Consider the following 15,288-nt stretch of genomic DNA (forward strand, 5'->3'; position numbering starts at 1 on the left):
TGTGTCATACTCAAGAAGACTCATTGCTGCCAAAGCTGCTTCAACAAAGTACTGACTAAAGGGTCTGAATACTTATGTAAATGTAACATTTCTAAAAACATGTTTTTGCTTTGTCATTGTGAGTAGATTGATGAGGTGAAAAAAATATTTAATTTCATAAGGCTGCTACGTAACAAAACGTGGACAAATTGAAGGGGTCTGAATACTTTCCGAATGCACAGTATACAGTTAGTGGCCAGTTTAGTGAAAACGGTTTTCTCCTARAGACAGTGAGTCACGTTTGTCGTGGCTTGCTATATAAAGCAGGCCAACCTGCATTGAGCGTGGTATGATCGTCGGCCGGCCTTCAGGGCTTTTCACTCACGACAGTGTCTAGGGTTTTACCGAGAACGATGCGACCAACAACAAAAACATCCAGTCAGCTGCAGTGTTGTGGGCGAAAACAGCTCGTTAATGAGAGATCAAAAGAGATTGTTAAGAATCGTGCAAGCTAACAGGTGGGCCACAAACAGGCAAATAACGGCGCAGAAGAACGGCATCTCGGGAATGCACAACTTGTCGGTCCTTGTCACGGATGGGCTATTGCAGCAGACGCCCACACCACACTGTAGTGCACTATATCGGGAATAGGGTGGCATATGGGTCGCGTTCCACGAATGAGCAGCATCCATATACAGAGACACGCTGTTCATGGTTAAGCGTGTTTCCCTCCTTCAATCAGTGAAAATATATTTATACTCCAACAGACGACACTGGTAAGTACAGTTGAAGTCGGAAGTTTACATACACTTAGGTTGGAGTCATTAAAACTCGTTTTTCAACCTCCACACATTTCTTGTTAACAAACTATAGTTTTGGCAAGTCAGTTAGGACATCTACTTTGTGCATGACAAGTCATTTTTCCAACAATTGTTTACAGACATTATTTCACTTATAATTCACTATATCACAATTGCAGTGGGTCCGAAGTGTACATACACTAAGTTGACTGTGCCTTTAAACAGCTTGGACAATTCCAGAAAATGATGTCATGGCTTTAGCTGCTTCTGATAGGCTAATTGACATCATTTGAGTCAATTGGAGGTGTACCTGTGGATGTATTTCAAGGCCTACCTTCAACCTCAGTGCCTCTTTGCTTGACATCATGGGGAAATCAAAAGAAATCAGCCAAGACCTCAGAAAAAAAATTGGAGTCCTCCACAAGTCTGGTTCATCCTTGGGAGCAATTTCCAAATGAACCAGACTTGTTGAGGTCTACAATTTTCTTTTTGAGGTCTTGGCTGATTTCTTTTGATTTCCTCATGATGTCAAGCAAAGAGGCACTGAGTTTGAAGGTAGGCCTTGAAATACATCCACAGGTACACCTCCAATTGACTCAAATGATGTCAATTAGCCTATCAGAAGCTTCTAAAGCCATGACATCATTTTCTGGAATGTTCCAAGCTGTTTAAAGGCAGTCAACTTAGTGTATGTAAACTTCTGACCCACTGGAATTGTGATACAGTGAATTATAAGTGAAATAATCTAGGAAAAATGACTTGTGTCATGCACAAAGTAGATGTCTTAACCAACTTGCCAAAACTATAGTTTGTTAGCAAGAAATCTGTGGAGTGGTTGAAAAACTTGTTTTAATGACTCCAACCTAAGTGTATGTAACTTCTGAATTCAACTGGATTACCACACTCACAGGAGACATTCTTCCATTCATGGGTACATGACTGACATCCTGTGGTTGGTTGACAGTATTGCACCTTGGCCACTATTATTGTTGCTCACAATTCTTTCCTGTGACTGTTTCATGCTGTTGGAATGAATGGAGTGTAAGAGAAGTCACTGCAGGTGTCTCAAGAGGAGTTGGGATATGCAAGAAACACATTTTCATTACACACTTGTGTCTAACAGAACAAATATAAGTACCCCCCCCTAATAATAACAGTGGCACGCACCTCAGAGATCACAAATCTTGCCATCACAGCAGCAAGATTTGTGACCTGTTGCCACAAGAAAGTGAAGCACAAACTCCACTGTAAATAAATTATATTTATCTGTATTTATTTTCCCTTTCATACTTCAACTATTTGCACATTGTTACAACACTGTACATAGTCATAACATTTGAAATGTCTATTKTTTTTGAAACTTGTGAGTAATGTTTACTGTTCATTTCTGATTGTTTATTTCACTTTTGTTTATTATCTATTTCATTTGCTTTGGCAATGTACACGTTTCCCATGCCAATAAAGCCCTTTGAATTGGTAGAGAGGGAACTCTGAGTGTCTTTTTTCATCTCAGAGGAAGAGGGCCTCTGTCTCAGCTCCTTAATGCTCCTGTTACAGACTCCTTTCCCCCAGTCAGTCCTTCTCAAGCCAGCTGGTATCCCAAATGGCCCCCTATTCCATACGCACTACTTTAGACTAAAGTCCTATGTGCCCTGGTCAAAAGTAGTGCAGTATATAGGGAATAGGGCGACATTTTGAATACTGCCTGAGTGGGTGGGCTTCAGAAGGTCACGATGTGGTGAGTGTTGMAGTGTGCAGSCAGGGGGGGGGGGGGGGGTGTCCTGAAAGCCAGTGAAGGAGACAGTGGTTCTGTTATGTGATGAAACAGGATACATCCCCTGCTCTTAGTTTGTTCTGATTCTGTGGAGAGAGACTTGGGACTCTATTCAATCCGTATCACGGAAATTCAGTGTTACAGCGCAATTTAAATTTCAAGGCAATGTTCCCGCGTTAGCGGAGATTGCATTCAAGGTAAGCACTGCAGAAGTCGGCTCAACAGGAAATGACGCTCCAGCGATACGGATTGAATAAAGCCCTAACTTCTGCTAGTCTGTTTCTCTGTAGATGTGGACTAGCTCACATCTTAACGGTTTGTTATGTCCACGTCAATTCATTACGCATCCCACAGTCATCTCCACACACAAACACACACACCTCGGCTTCGTTGCCATATAATACGCTTCGGGACACGATTTGAATGAAGCCGTTGTGTTAGCCACTCTGTCTGGAATGTTATACATACACGCACAGACACATKAAAATCATTCTCATTCAAAAAAGGCATATCCACGTTAACAAGAATCAATATAATCCATGATTGAAACAGAATGAACATATTTTTAGACCAATCACAACTTTTAATTTCATGACAATTTTCCAAGGCCAAATTACAAATAAATAAGGAAGGAGACATTTGCAAATAGCCCATGATGTCACAAGGCCAGTAACCCACGCTAAACGAGAAGGAAAAAGACCCACCCCAAAAAACTGGACAATAACAAAGACCAAATAGGTTTAAATTAGGTTTTACACCTGCACAACTGGTATATCTTTAGGAAATTTGATCATATTAACCCCTCCCCTTCCAACATATTTACTATGAGAAACAATACGAGCGGTCAAATTAATCTGTACACCAAACTTTGTTCCTTGTCTTAGGTACATCAGTAGTTAAAGTGGATGACTTCACTACTAAGAGATGTAATGTATGTATATATGTATGTACGTACGTACGTACACTACCGTTCAAAAGTTTGGGGTCACTTAGAAATGTCCTTGTTTTTGAAAGAAAAGCTATTATTTTGTCCATTAAAAGAACATCAAATTGATTAGAAATACGGTGTAGAAATTGTTAATGTTGTAAATGACTATTGTACCTGGAAACCGCTGATTTTTTAATGGAATATCTACATAGGCGTACAGAGGCCTATTATCAGCAACCATCACTTCTGTGTTCCAATGGCACGTTGTGTTAGCCTTTTAAAATGATAAACTTGGATTAGCTAACTGATCATTACAAAACCCTTTTGCAATTATTTTAGCACAGATGAAAACTGTTGTCCTGATTAAATAAGCAATAAAACAGGCCTTTTTAGACTAGTTGAGTATCTGGAGCATCAGCATTTGTGGGTTTGATTACAGGCTCAAAATGACCAGAAACAAAGACCTTTCTTCTGAAACTCATCAGTCTATTCTTGTTCTGAGAAATTAAGGTTATTCCATGCGAGAAATTGCCAAGAAACTGAATATCTCGTACAACGCTGTGTACTACTCACTTCATAGAACAGCGCAAACTGGCTCTAACCAGAATAATAGAAGGAGGAATGGGAGGCCCCGGTGCACAACTGAGCAAGAGGACAAGTACATTAGAGTGTCTAGTTTGAGAAACAGARGCCTGACAAGTCCTCAACTGGCAGCTTCATTAAATAGTATCTGCAAAACACCAATCTCAACATCAACAGTGAAGAGGCGACTCCGGGATGCTGGCCTTCTAGGGTTTTCTAATGATCAATTAGCCTTTTAAAATGATAAACTTGGATTAGCTAACACAACGTGTCATTGTAACACAGGAGTGATGGTTGCTGATAATGGGCCTCTGTACGGCTATGTAGATATTCCATAAAAAATCTGCAGTTTCCAGCTACAATAGTCATTTACAACAATAACAATGTCTACACTGTATTTTTGATCAATTTTATGTTATTTTAATGAACAAAATGTTTTGCTTTTCTTTCAAAAACAAGGACATTTCTCAGTGACCCCAAACTTTGGACGGTAGTGTATGTATGCATGTATGTATGTATGTATGTATGTATGTATGTATGTATGTATGTATGTATGTATGTATGCATGCATGCATGTATGTATGTACGTACGTACGTATGTATGTATGTACGTATGTATGCATGTATGCATGTATGCATGTATGATGTATGTGTGTAACCTCAGAGAAACACTCAAGATACAGCACTTAGTATATTCCTATGAACAAATCTTCTTAACCAATTGTAGCCTGGTATGGGATAGCAAAGCAGCAGACTGGACAGACATTGGTTGGGAGTTGAATACAAAGAACCAATAAAATATCAGGAACTGTAAGAAGAACGGGAACCAGCCTGCACCTGGGTTCCTCATTCGTAACATTATCAGTGTTTTGGACTACTTCCCAAAACCGAGGGTCCTTTTCAAATGCTGAAATATCCCTTGTGCTAAATATAGAATATCCAAGCTGTTCTTCTTCTACGCTATATACTGTACATTGCTCATACACAGTAATTAATTTGCAGACAATACATATATGGCAGCCTATAATGTATGTGGAATTCCAAACGAGATTGGCCCAGAGATATTTATGATGCTTTTAATCTTCCTGAAATGAAATCAATAAAAACGTAATTTTGTCTGGCACACCATTGACATCTGTATCCAAAATAATTATTGAGGAATAACTCATTAAAAGTTGGGAAATGTGTGAAATGTTGGCCTTACCCGGGCCTTACCGTAAATGTCTCAAAAGTACCCTTTTTAATTTCGTTCGGTATTGGATATTGTTTAAAAACAATATACTCTACAAGTACATAACATTTCCAGAGTGGTCGCTCTGCTACTTTTGAAAAGCTGATATATTTTTGGAGCACCAACAACACAGTTAATGTGGGAACGAATTCAGAACTCCCTCTGCTGGTGATTTGCACAGTTGGTTAATGGCCTATAATGTCAACTCATGTATAAAATGGGTCATATCTTCAAAAGGCCTGGGTAAAGCCAAAATTTCATGAACTTTCCAACTTTAAAATCAACGATTTCAACTTTAAAAGGTATGCCAAACGTCCCAACCCCAAAGTACCTTTCCAAGGATTACATATCTTTGGGCAAATCTCGTATGGAATTGCCCACATGACTTTATGCATGACTTCTCAACTTGGATTTGATATCTGAATACATTGTACGTCACAAATGTATATAGTGCATTCACAAGGAATCATGCAACCCAAACAACTTCCTGGAGACCTAACTCTGTTCACCTGTAGTGTCTTATTCTTCACCACTGTATTTTACTTTCACAAGGCCAAAATATTAGTCTTCATTACTATAATTGGTACAGTACTTTCACAATACAGAAAAATAAGTATGGAGTCATATTACTGCCAACAAATTTGAATGAACTCAAGATGATTGAATTCAGATGACATTTCTGTTGGCACTAATACCACACCATAGAGGCTATATGTTACTACTTCTACAACAATGTTTTCTGTCCTCTAGGTTTTCTTTCTACATTTAATTGGAAAGAGACAGGCCCGCACCCACACATTCATACACTGTGAAGGGGCTCTCTCTCTCTCTCTGTGCATTTTTCCTTTACATACTTTAGTTTTAGAATTTGTATTTCGTATAAATATTGCACATTCAATCTGCATTTCATATTTCATCAATAAGAGTAACAGTAACTAGAGGTATGACAAAGAAATAGGACAATGCATTACTGTAATACGAACAGGGGATATCAGAGTAGATAGGACTACCGTTGGATGACACAAACACACAGTCTGCCAAACAGCAACTAAAAAGGCAAACAGCTACAGATCTGGACTGGGATTCATTGGTTCTCCTAGAGACATCCATGCGGTACATAGGTCATCATTTTATGGAGTAAAATGGCAGGTTTAGGCCAATTTCAATAAAGACAATCCACGTGGTTAATGGAAGCAGATAGTCCAGGTGATAACATGGTTTATGGAAGCAGATAGTCCAGGTGATAACGTGGTTTATGGAAGCAGATAGTCCCAGGTCGATAACCGTGGTTAATGGAAGCAATAAGTCCCAGGGATTCATGCGTTTATGGAAGCAGATAGTCCAGGTGATAACATGGTTTATGGAAGCAGATAGTCCAGGTGATAACATGGTTTATGGAGCCACAGACCTGGTTTAGCAGGATACTGTGTATGTAACATTGTTTTGCTGGAGGAAACATTGAAAGGTCACAGACTTCTACAGGTCAGGTGGGGTGGGCATGCAGCGGGCTTCACAGCGACATAGGAGACTTGGAACAAGCTCAGGGTCAGAGAACACACACACACACCCAAACATCAGCACACGCACAAACCACACATGCACACATACACACCCCTGTAAATTTGGACATTATTATACAGATTATGTTTCAAAGATGAACCAGTGACAGAGACTGCCTCCTACTGGTTAAGTGACAGAATAGAAATGAATAAGGGTCTCAGTAGGATTGGTGTCACATGCTGAGAACTTGCCCTTTAGGCACAGATCAAGGATCAGCTTGTCCTCTCCCCATCCTAGCCTCAACCACAGGGAAGAGAAACTAAACTTCGATCAGCTTTATGGGGAAACTGCATCCTACTTCCCCGTAGCCCCCCTGGACACCTCACCATCATTATTAACCTGGTCCCAGATCATTTCTTGCCTTGGTCAACTCATGACGTCCCACAAATAGTCAGAGGAGGTGGCTAAAGTACAAACCGATCCAGGATCAGGCTACATTACGAGAAACAGGTTCCACCAGCCAACCCAGGCACATCACATCAGCCCATAGCCACACACAGGGGCACAGAGCAGGGAGGAGATTCCATCACTGGCACACTGTAACATAGGACTTCATCTAGCCAAGTCAGTAAACACATACTCTTCCATAGAATAGAAGCAACCTTCAGGACATAGAGGCAGATGAGGGAGAAGAATTTAGGAAATTCACATGGGGGGGAAAAGAAAGAAGAGGAAAACATGTTGTTTTAATGTCAGTTTGGTAACAGATAAATGAGAAACAAACCATTCAGAAAAAATATAAGAAATAAGGAGAGCAAATAAAAAATGCGAGTTCCGTTCCAAAAATCTCATGGTTTCGCAAAACACTGATTTCTCTCAGACACAAGATGTTCATCGAATAGGTTTCGGAAACGAACCAAGACAAACCGATTACGTTAAAAAAAGAAAAATAACGAAACATGAACAAAACATCACCACATCCCAAAACATTTATACAATAAAAGAGATCCCTGCATAGATTCAAACCTGGATGTGGAACGTTTAAACCGAAGGGCCTCATTTTTCAGAGTCGTATTCATTAGTGCACAACATAGCAAAACATTTCTTGTTGGACAAGTTCAGGTAGTCCCTCCCTGTTTCAGTCAGTTTTCTTCCGTTTGATGCCTAATGAACACGATCCAGGCCACATTCACACAAAAACCATCCTTTCTACTATCAGGTGTCTGGACTACACACAGAGGCCGAGGACCATGCTAGACGGAGGATAGGAGAGAGAAGGGAAGGAGAAAAAAAAGGAGAGGAGCGGAGGAGTGGGACAAGACTAACGTGTCATTTTCCGTGTCTCAGCCGAGTCACGCCATGATGACAGCGTCGTCATAGCAACACACAGACCCCTAAAAACTTTTGGCGAAGACAAGCAACTGGTGTTGCTCCAACTGGCTTGGCCCCTCTGTCTTTTGTCTTGGGAAGGGGGGGGGGGGGGGGCTGTGTCTGTTTGTGTGTAACTTGCCGCCGTACATTCTCTCCAGTTTTCTTGTCATCTAGATAGCGTTTGTTAGATTCCTTGCATATGTCTGTGTGTGTGTTACTTGCCACCGTACATTCTCTCGATGTCTTCCTGATAGTGTGATTTGAGCTCCTTGCGTTTGAGTTTGAATGCGTCGGTCACCAGGCCAGTCTCCGGTGTCCAGGGCTCTGCACTCAGACGGATCTTCCTAGGGATCTCAAAGCGCTCCAGTTTGGCTGTGGGGGGGAAACAACACCGGACTTTAGAGACGAATGCATGGGCTGGGGTTGAGAAATACAAGTCAACGCTAGGGCCAAAAAGATGGAGAAACAGTATGTTACAACCAGAATCCTCTATTCCTCCCTCCATCCTACCTGACAGAGCGGCCTCTGTGATGACGTGGAGAACGTCTTTCTCCATGTCAGGGTTGTTACAGATCTCCTCCCAGCTGCCCCGTAACCCTCTCTGCTCCGCCAGCGCCATCAAATGCTTCTGATTGGGCACCACAAAGCCAATCACGTACGACTGGTCACTGGGACGGAGAGAGTTAAGGAAATGGAGAGATAATATAGTGTTATTGTTATATTTAGACAACACAGTTGATTTGTATAATTCCTTTTTATATTATTATCATCATCATCATCATCATCATTCTAGTTATTATTATAATGAAAGGTAAAGATGGAGAGAGAAAGACTGGCCAGAATAGGATGAAGGATAGAGAGAGCAATGAGTCGGAAAGACAAAGAGAGAGACAGGAGAGAGGTAGAAAGTGGGTGACACAGACAGCAGATGGAGACATTGTGACTAGAGACAGAACAAGTTGACAAGGAGAAACAGACAATCAATGTTTTGTACCGAGTSTACAAAACATTAAGAACACCTGCTCTTTCCATGACAGACTGACCAGGTGAAAGCTATGATCCCTTATTGATGTCACCTGTTAAATACACTTCATCGTGTAGTTGAGGCAGAGGAGACAGGTTAAGAAGGATTTTTAAGCCTTGAGACAATTGAGACATGGATTGTGTCTGTGTGCCATTCAGAGGGTGAATATTTAAGTGCCTTTGAACGGGGTATGGTAGTAGGTGCCAGAGGCACCGTTTTGTGTCGTGAAGAGGGCACGACAAAACAGTCCCCTCAGGAGACTGAAAAGATTTGGCATGGGTCCTCAGATCCTCAAAATGTTCTACAGCTGCACCATGAAGAGCACGCTGACTGGTTGCATCACTGCCTGGTATGGCAACTGCTCGGCCTCCGACCGCAAGGCACTACAGAGGGTACTGTAGCTACCAGTACATCACTGGGGCCAAGCTTACTGCCATTCAGGACCTCTATACCAGGCGGTGTCAGAGGAAGGCCCTAAACATTGTCAGAGGAAGGCCCTAAACATTGTCAAAGACTCCAGCCACCCTAATCATAGACTGTTCTCTCTGCTACCGCACAGCAAGCGGTACCGGAGCGCCAAGTCCAGGTCCAAGAGGCTTCTAAACAGTTTCTACCCCCAAGCCATAAGACTCCTGAACACCTAATCAAATGGCTACCCAGACTATTTGCATTGCCCCCTCTTTTACACCGCTGCTATTCTGTTATTATCTATGCAGAGTCACTTTAATAACTCTACCTGCATGTACATATTACCTCAATTACCTTGACTAACCAGTGCCCCTTGTAAATAGTCTCGCTATTGTTATTTTACTGCTGCTCTTTAATGACTGTTACTTTTATTTCTTATTCTTATTTTTTAAACTGCATTGTTGATTAGGGGCTTGTAAGCAAGCATTTCACTGTAAGTATTCACCTGTTGTATTCGGCGCATGTGACTAATAGAACTTGATTTGAGAACTGCAATGCTGATGGGTTTTTCACACTCAACAGCTTCCCGTGTGTATCAAGAATGGTCCACCATCCAAAGGACATCCAGCCAACTTGACACAACTGTGGGAAGCATTGGAGTCAACATGGGCCAGCCTCCCTGTGTGACGCTTTCGTTCTTAATGTTAGCACGGTGTTCTTAATGTTTTGTACACTCAGTGTTATAGAGACTCCAGTCACCCGAGCGGTATATAATATGCGCATTGTTACCTGTTGGCGTAGGCGCAGATGTTGTCTACGAAAGGGCAGTTCTTCAGCATGGCCTCCACCTTCCCCAGAGACACATACTCCCCAGCCTGGAGCTTCACCAGATCCTTCTTACGGTCTACACAGAAGGAACACAATGATTGCTAAGGTAGATTTATACACAGCTGCCTTCGGGAGGAATTTATCTGTCGTTTATATATGCGAAACCTTTCATATTTGATTGTTTTTGACAGAGACGGGTATGAAGTGAAGTGGATAAAGAGAGAAGGGGAGGAGTATGACTGGTAGATTCGTATCCACGCAGACAAGGGAATCATCCTCTATGTGCCCGAGGGRGGTGGCTTTAACCGCAAGGTCACCCTTAGTTAACTGTACGGGTCTGAATTGTTAGTTCACCTGGGGAAGATTTGGAGGATCTGGCGCTTTCACCCTGACTCGTATGCATTTAAATCCACAGATAGACAGACAAAATATCATAGGGCTCTCTCTGAAAACAGGTKTTTTTTCTGGGCTGCTCACCGATAATCTTGAGGCACCCGTCTGGGTGAAACTCCCCGATGTCTCCTGTACAGAACCAGCGCTGGCCGTTGCTGTCCACGAAGAAGTCCTCGCGGTTCTTCACCTCGTTCTTGTAGTAACCCATAGTCACGTTGGGCCCGCCGATTACAATCTCCCCCCTCGGGTGTGGCTTGTCTGTGCTGTAGTAACCACCTGGAGAATATCAGGAGAAGAGGTCTATGCCCAAAGCATCTTCAGCCCCACGTCCATCCCTTCCAATATAACTTTCATCCACCCTAGCCCCCAACCCCACTCACCTCCACCCTCCAAGCCCTCCCCCTAATATCACCGATTCTGCAGTCCCAGTGCTATGGAGGGACTCACCCTCCTCCCAGTCCTTGAGGGTGATCTCGGAGCAGATCAGAGGAGCGCCGACCCGACCTGTGCGATAGTCCCACACTGACAAATAGAGAGAGGAAAAAATACACGTGAGAACGACATAGCATATCACATTACTGTGTACAATCACCTGGCTTTCTCCATTGTGCCCCCATTCCTCTCTTCCATCAGGCAGCAGAAGTCTACACATTTCCTTCTCTTTTACCCTCCCTCCCTTCTTCTTGGACCTACCGCCTCCACCCACCCTCCCTCACCCTCACCAGCTCCGCAGGTCTCGGTGAAGCAGTAGCCCCGGCTGACTTCCTCCTTCCCGTCCCCTTCACTCCGTTCCATCCCCCTTACTCATCCCTCCCTTCCCTCTCTCCTTCCCGCTCTCTTACTCTCGCTGATGGTGCCAGCTCCGCAGGTCTCGGTGAGGCCGTAGCCCTGGCCCACGGGACAGCAGAGGCAGATGTTCATGAAGCGCTGGGTGGCGGCGGAGAGGGGCGCTCCGCCTGACAACAGCACCCTCATGTGACCCCCCAACAACGAGCGCACTTTCCTAAACACCAGACTGGAGAGGGAGAAAAAGAGGATGACAGTGAGTCAGAGGATGAGAATAACACCAAGATAAACAACAAGTCATTCATAATAACCTCTGTGTGAACCTTAGGTTTCTGTTTAACGCAGGAACCGGCCACAGCAATATTCGAGAATGTCGGTGTGTGAGTCTCCATTAAGGCTGTTGRGTRGCATTWTTGCATATGCATAGGCCTATATATGAGCCCAAGCCTGAAAAAAACCCAGAATTAAAATAATGATTATGACATTCGTTATACAATACATAGCCTACCGCATATTACGCACCGCAGAAAAACATCAAAAAATGATTTAAGACTTCTTTAATTGGTCTAGCCTACATTCCAAAATTAAACAAATTCTAGTAGTCGCCTTTGATTGTAGACTGTATTATTATGCATACTGAATGGACTGGTTACCTTATGCTATGATCCAACATTTCTATCCATGAGTCTGGGAGAGAACGTAGAGGCCTAGGCAATGTTGTTGGTGCATTGATTGTGCAGGGCGGCTTACAGTTCACCTACAATAGTGAATTTGTATTTGATTTTGAATAGCCTAGTAATAGAGATTTTTGTATATTTCATCATTAATTGGGTGATACATTACCTTTAGCTACAGAATATCTCACCACCGTGCGTTTCCATCTCCTCCCCTCTCTCCTTCATTCCTTTCTCATGCGCGCAGAGAGAGGGGCCGTCGACAGTTTAATGAAATACTCTATATTTCATTGTGAAAACATGTTKTTTTCGATGTTCTCGAACAGATTTCACTAGGTTTCCTAAATGAAGTACTTTAGTCGTACCATGAGGCCCATTACATGTTTTGATTTATAAGACATTCTAAGGTTTGTATCTCTCACAAGTAAAGTTGCCAAATAACTCAATCTAGCGTATAGGACCTGTTTCAAATTATCACTTTTACGCTCTACATTGCCTTCATATGCGTACTCGCTCCGGAATGGGAAAAATATCCTTTCTATTTTATTCAGCCAAGTTCAATTATATTCCTCTAACTATTAAATATTATAATATAAAATAATGACACGGGACTTAAAGGCATAACTTGTCAGCTAAACCAACAAGCCTACAGCCAACAGGATAACATGCAGTTAGACCAACTCATATTCTGTCCTTCTGATATACATTTTCTTCATTATGTTTCTTTAGAGCTGCCTAAATGAAATACTGGATATATTGTGATGGTGAATATTAAATTGATTTATTAGACTTTTTTATGAGCGGAGGCACGGAGATGCTAAATGTGTTTATGTTAATTAGGGTCAATTACCGTGAGACCGGCAGTCTTTTGCATGACAATAACCGGCTGACAAAATGTAATGACCGCCACAGTGCTAGTTCAACCTCCTGGAGACTCTCCATCAATCATTACCCATTGACTGTGTGTGTGTGTGTGTGTGTTACAGGTGTGTGTATGACCTGTCACAGAGCGGGGTCTTGTAGCCCTTGGTGATCTGTTCCATCTTATAGTTGTAGGCCAACACAAACAGGGTTCTCTGCACACTGCTCATCTCCTCCACCTTGGTCATCACATTCTTATAGATCCGATCCATGATCTCCTACAGGAGGGAGAACGAGGGACAGAGAAGGAAAGAGAACAAAACACAACTTCAATTTAAAAAAAAAAAATAATAATAAATTCTGTTCATGTCTTACTCGAGTATATATATATACTACAGCAGCTTTAGTGCTTACCGGTACAGCAGCCATGAGTGTAGGTTTTAGAACACTGGTGTCTCCTTTACTGCCCTTCTTAATCTTAGTCGACTGGGGAGGAAGAGAGGAGAGAGAGATGGATCAGACTAGGAGTAGAGCACAGCTAGGCCTGTTCTCTAATAGAGGAGGTCTAATAGAGGGTTTCTACATACCGCGTTGTGTTGTTGTGCCTTGGCTTACTGTCTGTCTGTCTGTGTGTCTGTCTGTGTGTCTGTCTGTATGGTCTGTGCTGTTTTGTCTGTTGTGTCTGTCTGTCTGTTTCTGTCGTTCTGTCTGTTGGCTGTCTGTCTGTTTCTGTCTCTGTCTGTGTGTGTGGGTGTGTGTGTGTGTGTGTTCACCTGGTCTGCTAGCGTCTGTGGGGAGGAGTATCCGATGCGGCAGCCGTGAGAGATACACACCATCTCTGCACTCAGCTCTAGAACATGGGCCAGCGGCAGGTACCCAATATAGGTGTCTGTCTCACTGCACGAACGGAAACAAAAAACATTTTATTCAACTGCCAAACATACAGAAACTATATAAATATGGAATCATGTAGTAACCAAAAAAAAGTGTTAAACAAATCAAAATATAGTTCATATTTGAGATTCCTCAAAGTAGCCAGCCTTTTCCTTGACAGCTTTGAACACTCTTGGCGTTCTCTCAACCAGCTTTAGTCACCTAGAATGCATTTCAATTAACAGGTGTGCCTTTCTTTCCTTCTTAATGCCTTTGAGTAAATCAGTTGTGTTGTGACAAGGTAGGGATGGAATACATAAGATGGTCTTTTACTAAATAGGGCTAAGTCCATATTATGGCAAGAACAGCTCAAAAAAGCAAAGAGAAATGACAGTCCATCATTACTTTAAGACAAGAAGGTCAGACAATGCGGAAAATGTCAAGAACTTTGAAAGTTTCTTCAAGTGCAGTCGCAAACACCATCAAGCGCTATGATGAAACTGGCTCTTATAAGGACCGCCACAGGAATGGAAGACCCAGAGTTACCTCTGCTGCAGAGGATAAGTTCATTAGAGTTACCGGCCTCAGATTGCAGCCCAAATAAATGCTAAACAGAGTTCAAGTAACAGACACATCTCAACACCAACTGTTCAGAGGAGACTTCGTGAATCAGGCCTTCATGGTCGAATTGCTGCAAAGAAACCACTACTAAAGGACACCAATAATAATAAGAGACTGGCTTGGGCCAAGAAACACGAGCAATGGACATTAGACTGGTGGAAATCTGTCCCTTGGTCTGATGAGTCCAAATTTGAGATTTTTGGTTCCAACCGCCGTGTCTTTGTGAGATGCAGAGTAGGTGAACGGATGATCTCCGCATGTGTGGTTCCTGTCTCTTATACACATCTAGATGTGTATAAGAGACAGGAATGGACTGGTTACCTTATGCTATGATCCAACATTTCTATCCATGAGTCTGTGAGAGAACGTAGAGGCCTAGGCAATGTTGTTGGTGCATTGATTGTGCAGGGCGGCTTACAGAGTTAGTCTACAATTATAGTGAATTTATGTTTGATTTTGAATAGCCTAGTAATAGAGAATGTATTATATTTTCAGAATTAATTGGGTGACACCTCACCTTTCGGTACAGAATATATCACCTGTCGGGGCAGTGAGAGCAGGCTCTTCAAACAGGAATATCACCTGTCGGGGCAGTGAGAGCATGCTCTTCAAACAGGAATATCACCTGTCGGGGCAGTGAGAGCATGCTCTTCAA

The 15,288-nt window shown here is 42.5% G+C and overlaps 1 protein-coding gene across 1 annotated transcript in view; it reads right to left on the reverse strand.

Annotated features, from left to right (window-relative positions):
- Positions 1-7,521: 7,521 nt before the first annotated feature.
- Positions 7,522-15,288, reverse strand: part of LOC112068421 (fatty acid CoA ligase Acsl3) — a 24,813-nt gene continuing 17,046 nt past the window's right edge. Inside the window, exons 6-14 of the mRNA XM_024135584.2 lie at positions 13,913-14,036; positions 13,554-13,625; positions 13,278-13,417; positions 11,661-11,833; positions 11,266-11,340; positions 10,903-11,094; positions 10,387-10,501; positions 8,676-8,833; positions 7,522-8,537 (exon numbers count right to left, since the gene is read on the reverse strand). Of these exons, the coding sequence (XP_023991352.1) occupies positions 8,380-8,537; positions 8,676-8,833; positions 10,387-10,501; positions 10,903-11,094; positions 11,266-11,340; positions 11,661-11,833; positions 13,278-13,417; positions 13,554-13,625; positions 13,913-14,036 (1,207 nt within the window). The 3' untranslated portion in view covers positions 7,522-8,379. The remainder of the gene's footprint in view (positions 8,538-8,675; positions 8,834-10,386; positions 10,502-10,902; positions 11,095-11,265; positions 11,341-11,660; positions 11,834-13,277; positions 13,418-13,553; positions 13,626-13,912; positions 14,037-15,288) is intronic.

This window comes from Salvelinus sp. IW2-2015, unplaced genomic scaffold, assembly GCF_002910315.2.
Source record: "Salvelinus sp. IW2-2015 unplaced genomic scaffold, ASM291031v2 Un_scaffold511, whole genome shotgun sequence".
Classification (NCBI taxonomy): domain Eukaryota; kingdom Metazoa; phylum Chordata; class Actinopteri; order Salmoniformes; family Salmonidae; genus Salvelinus; species Salvelinus sp. IW2-2015.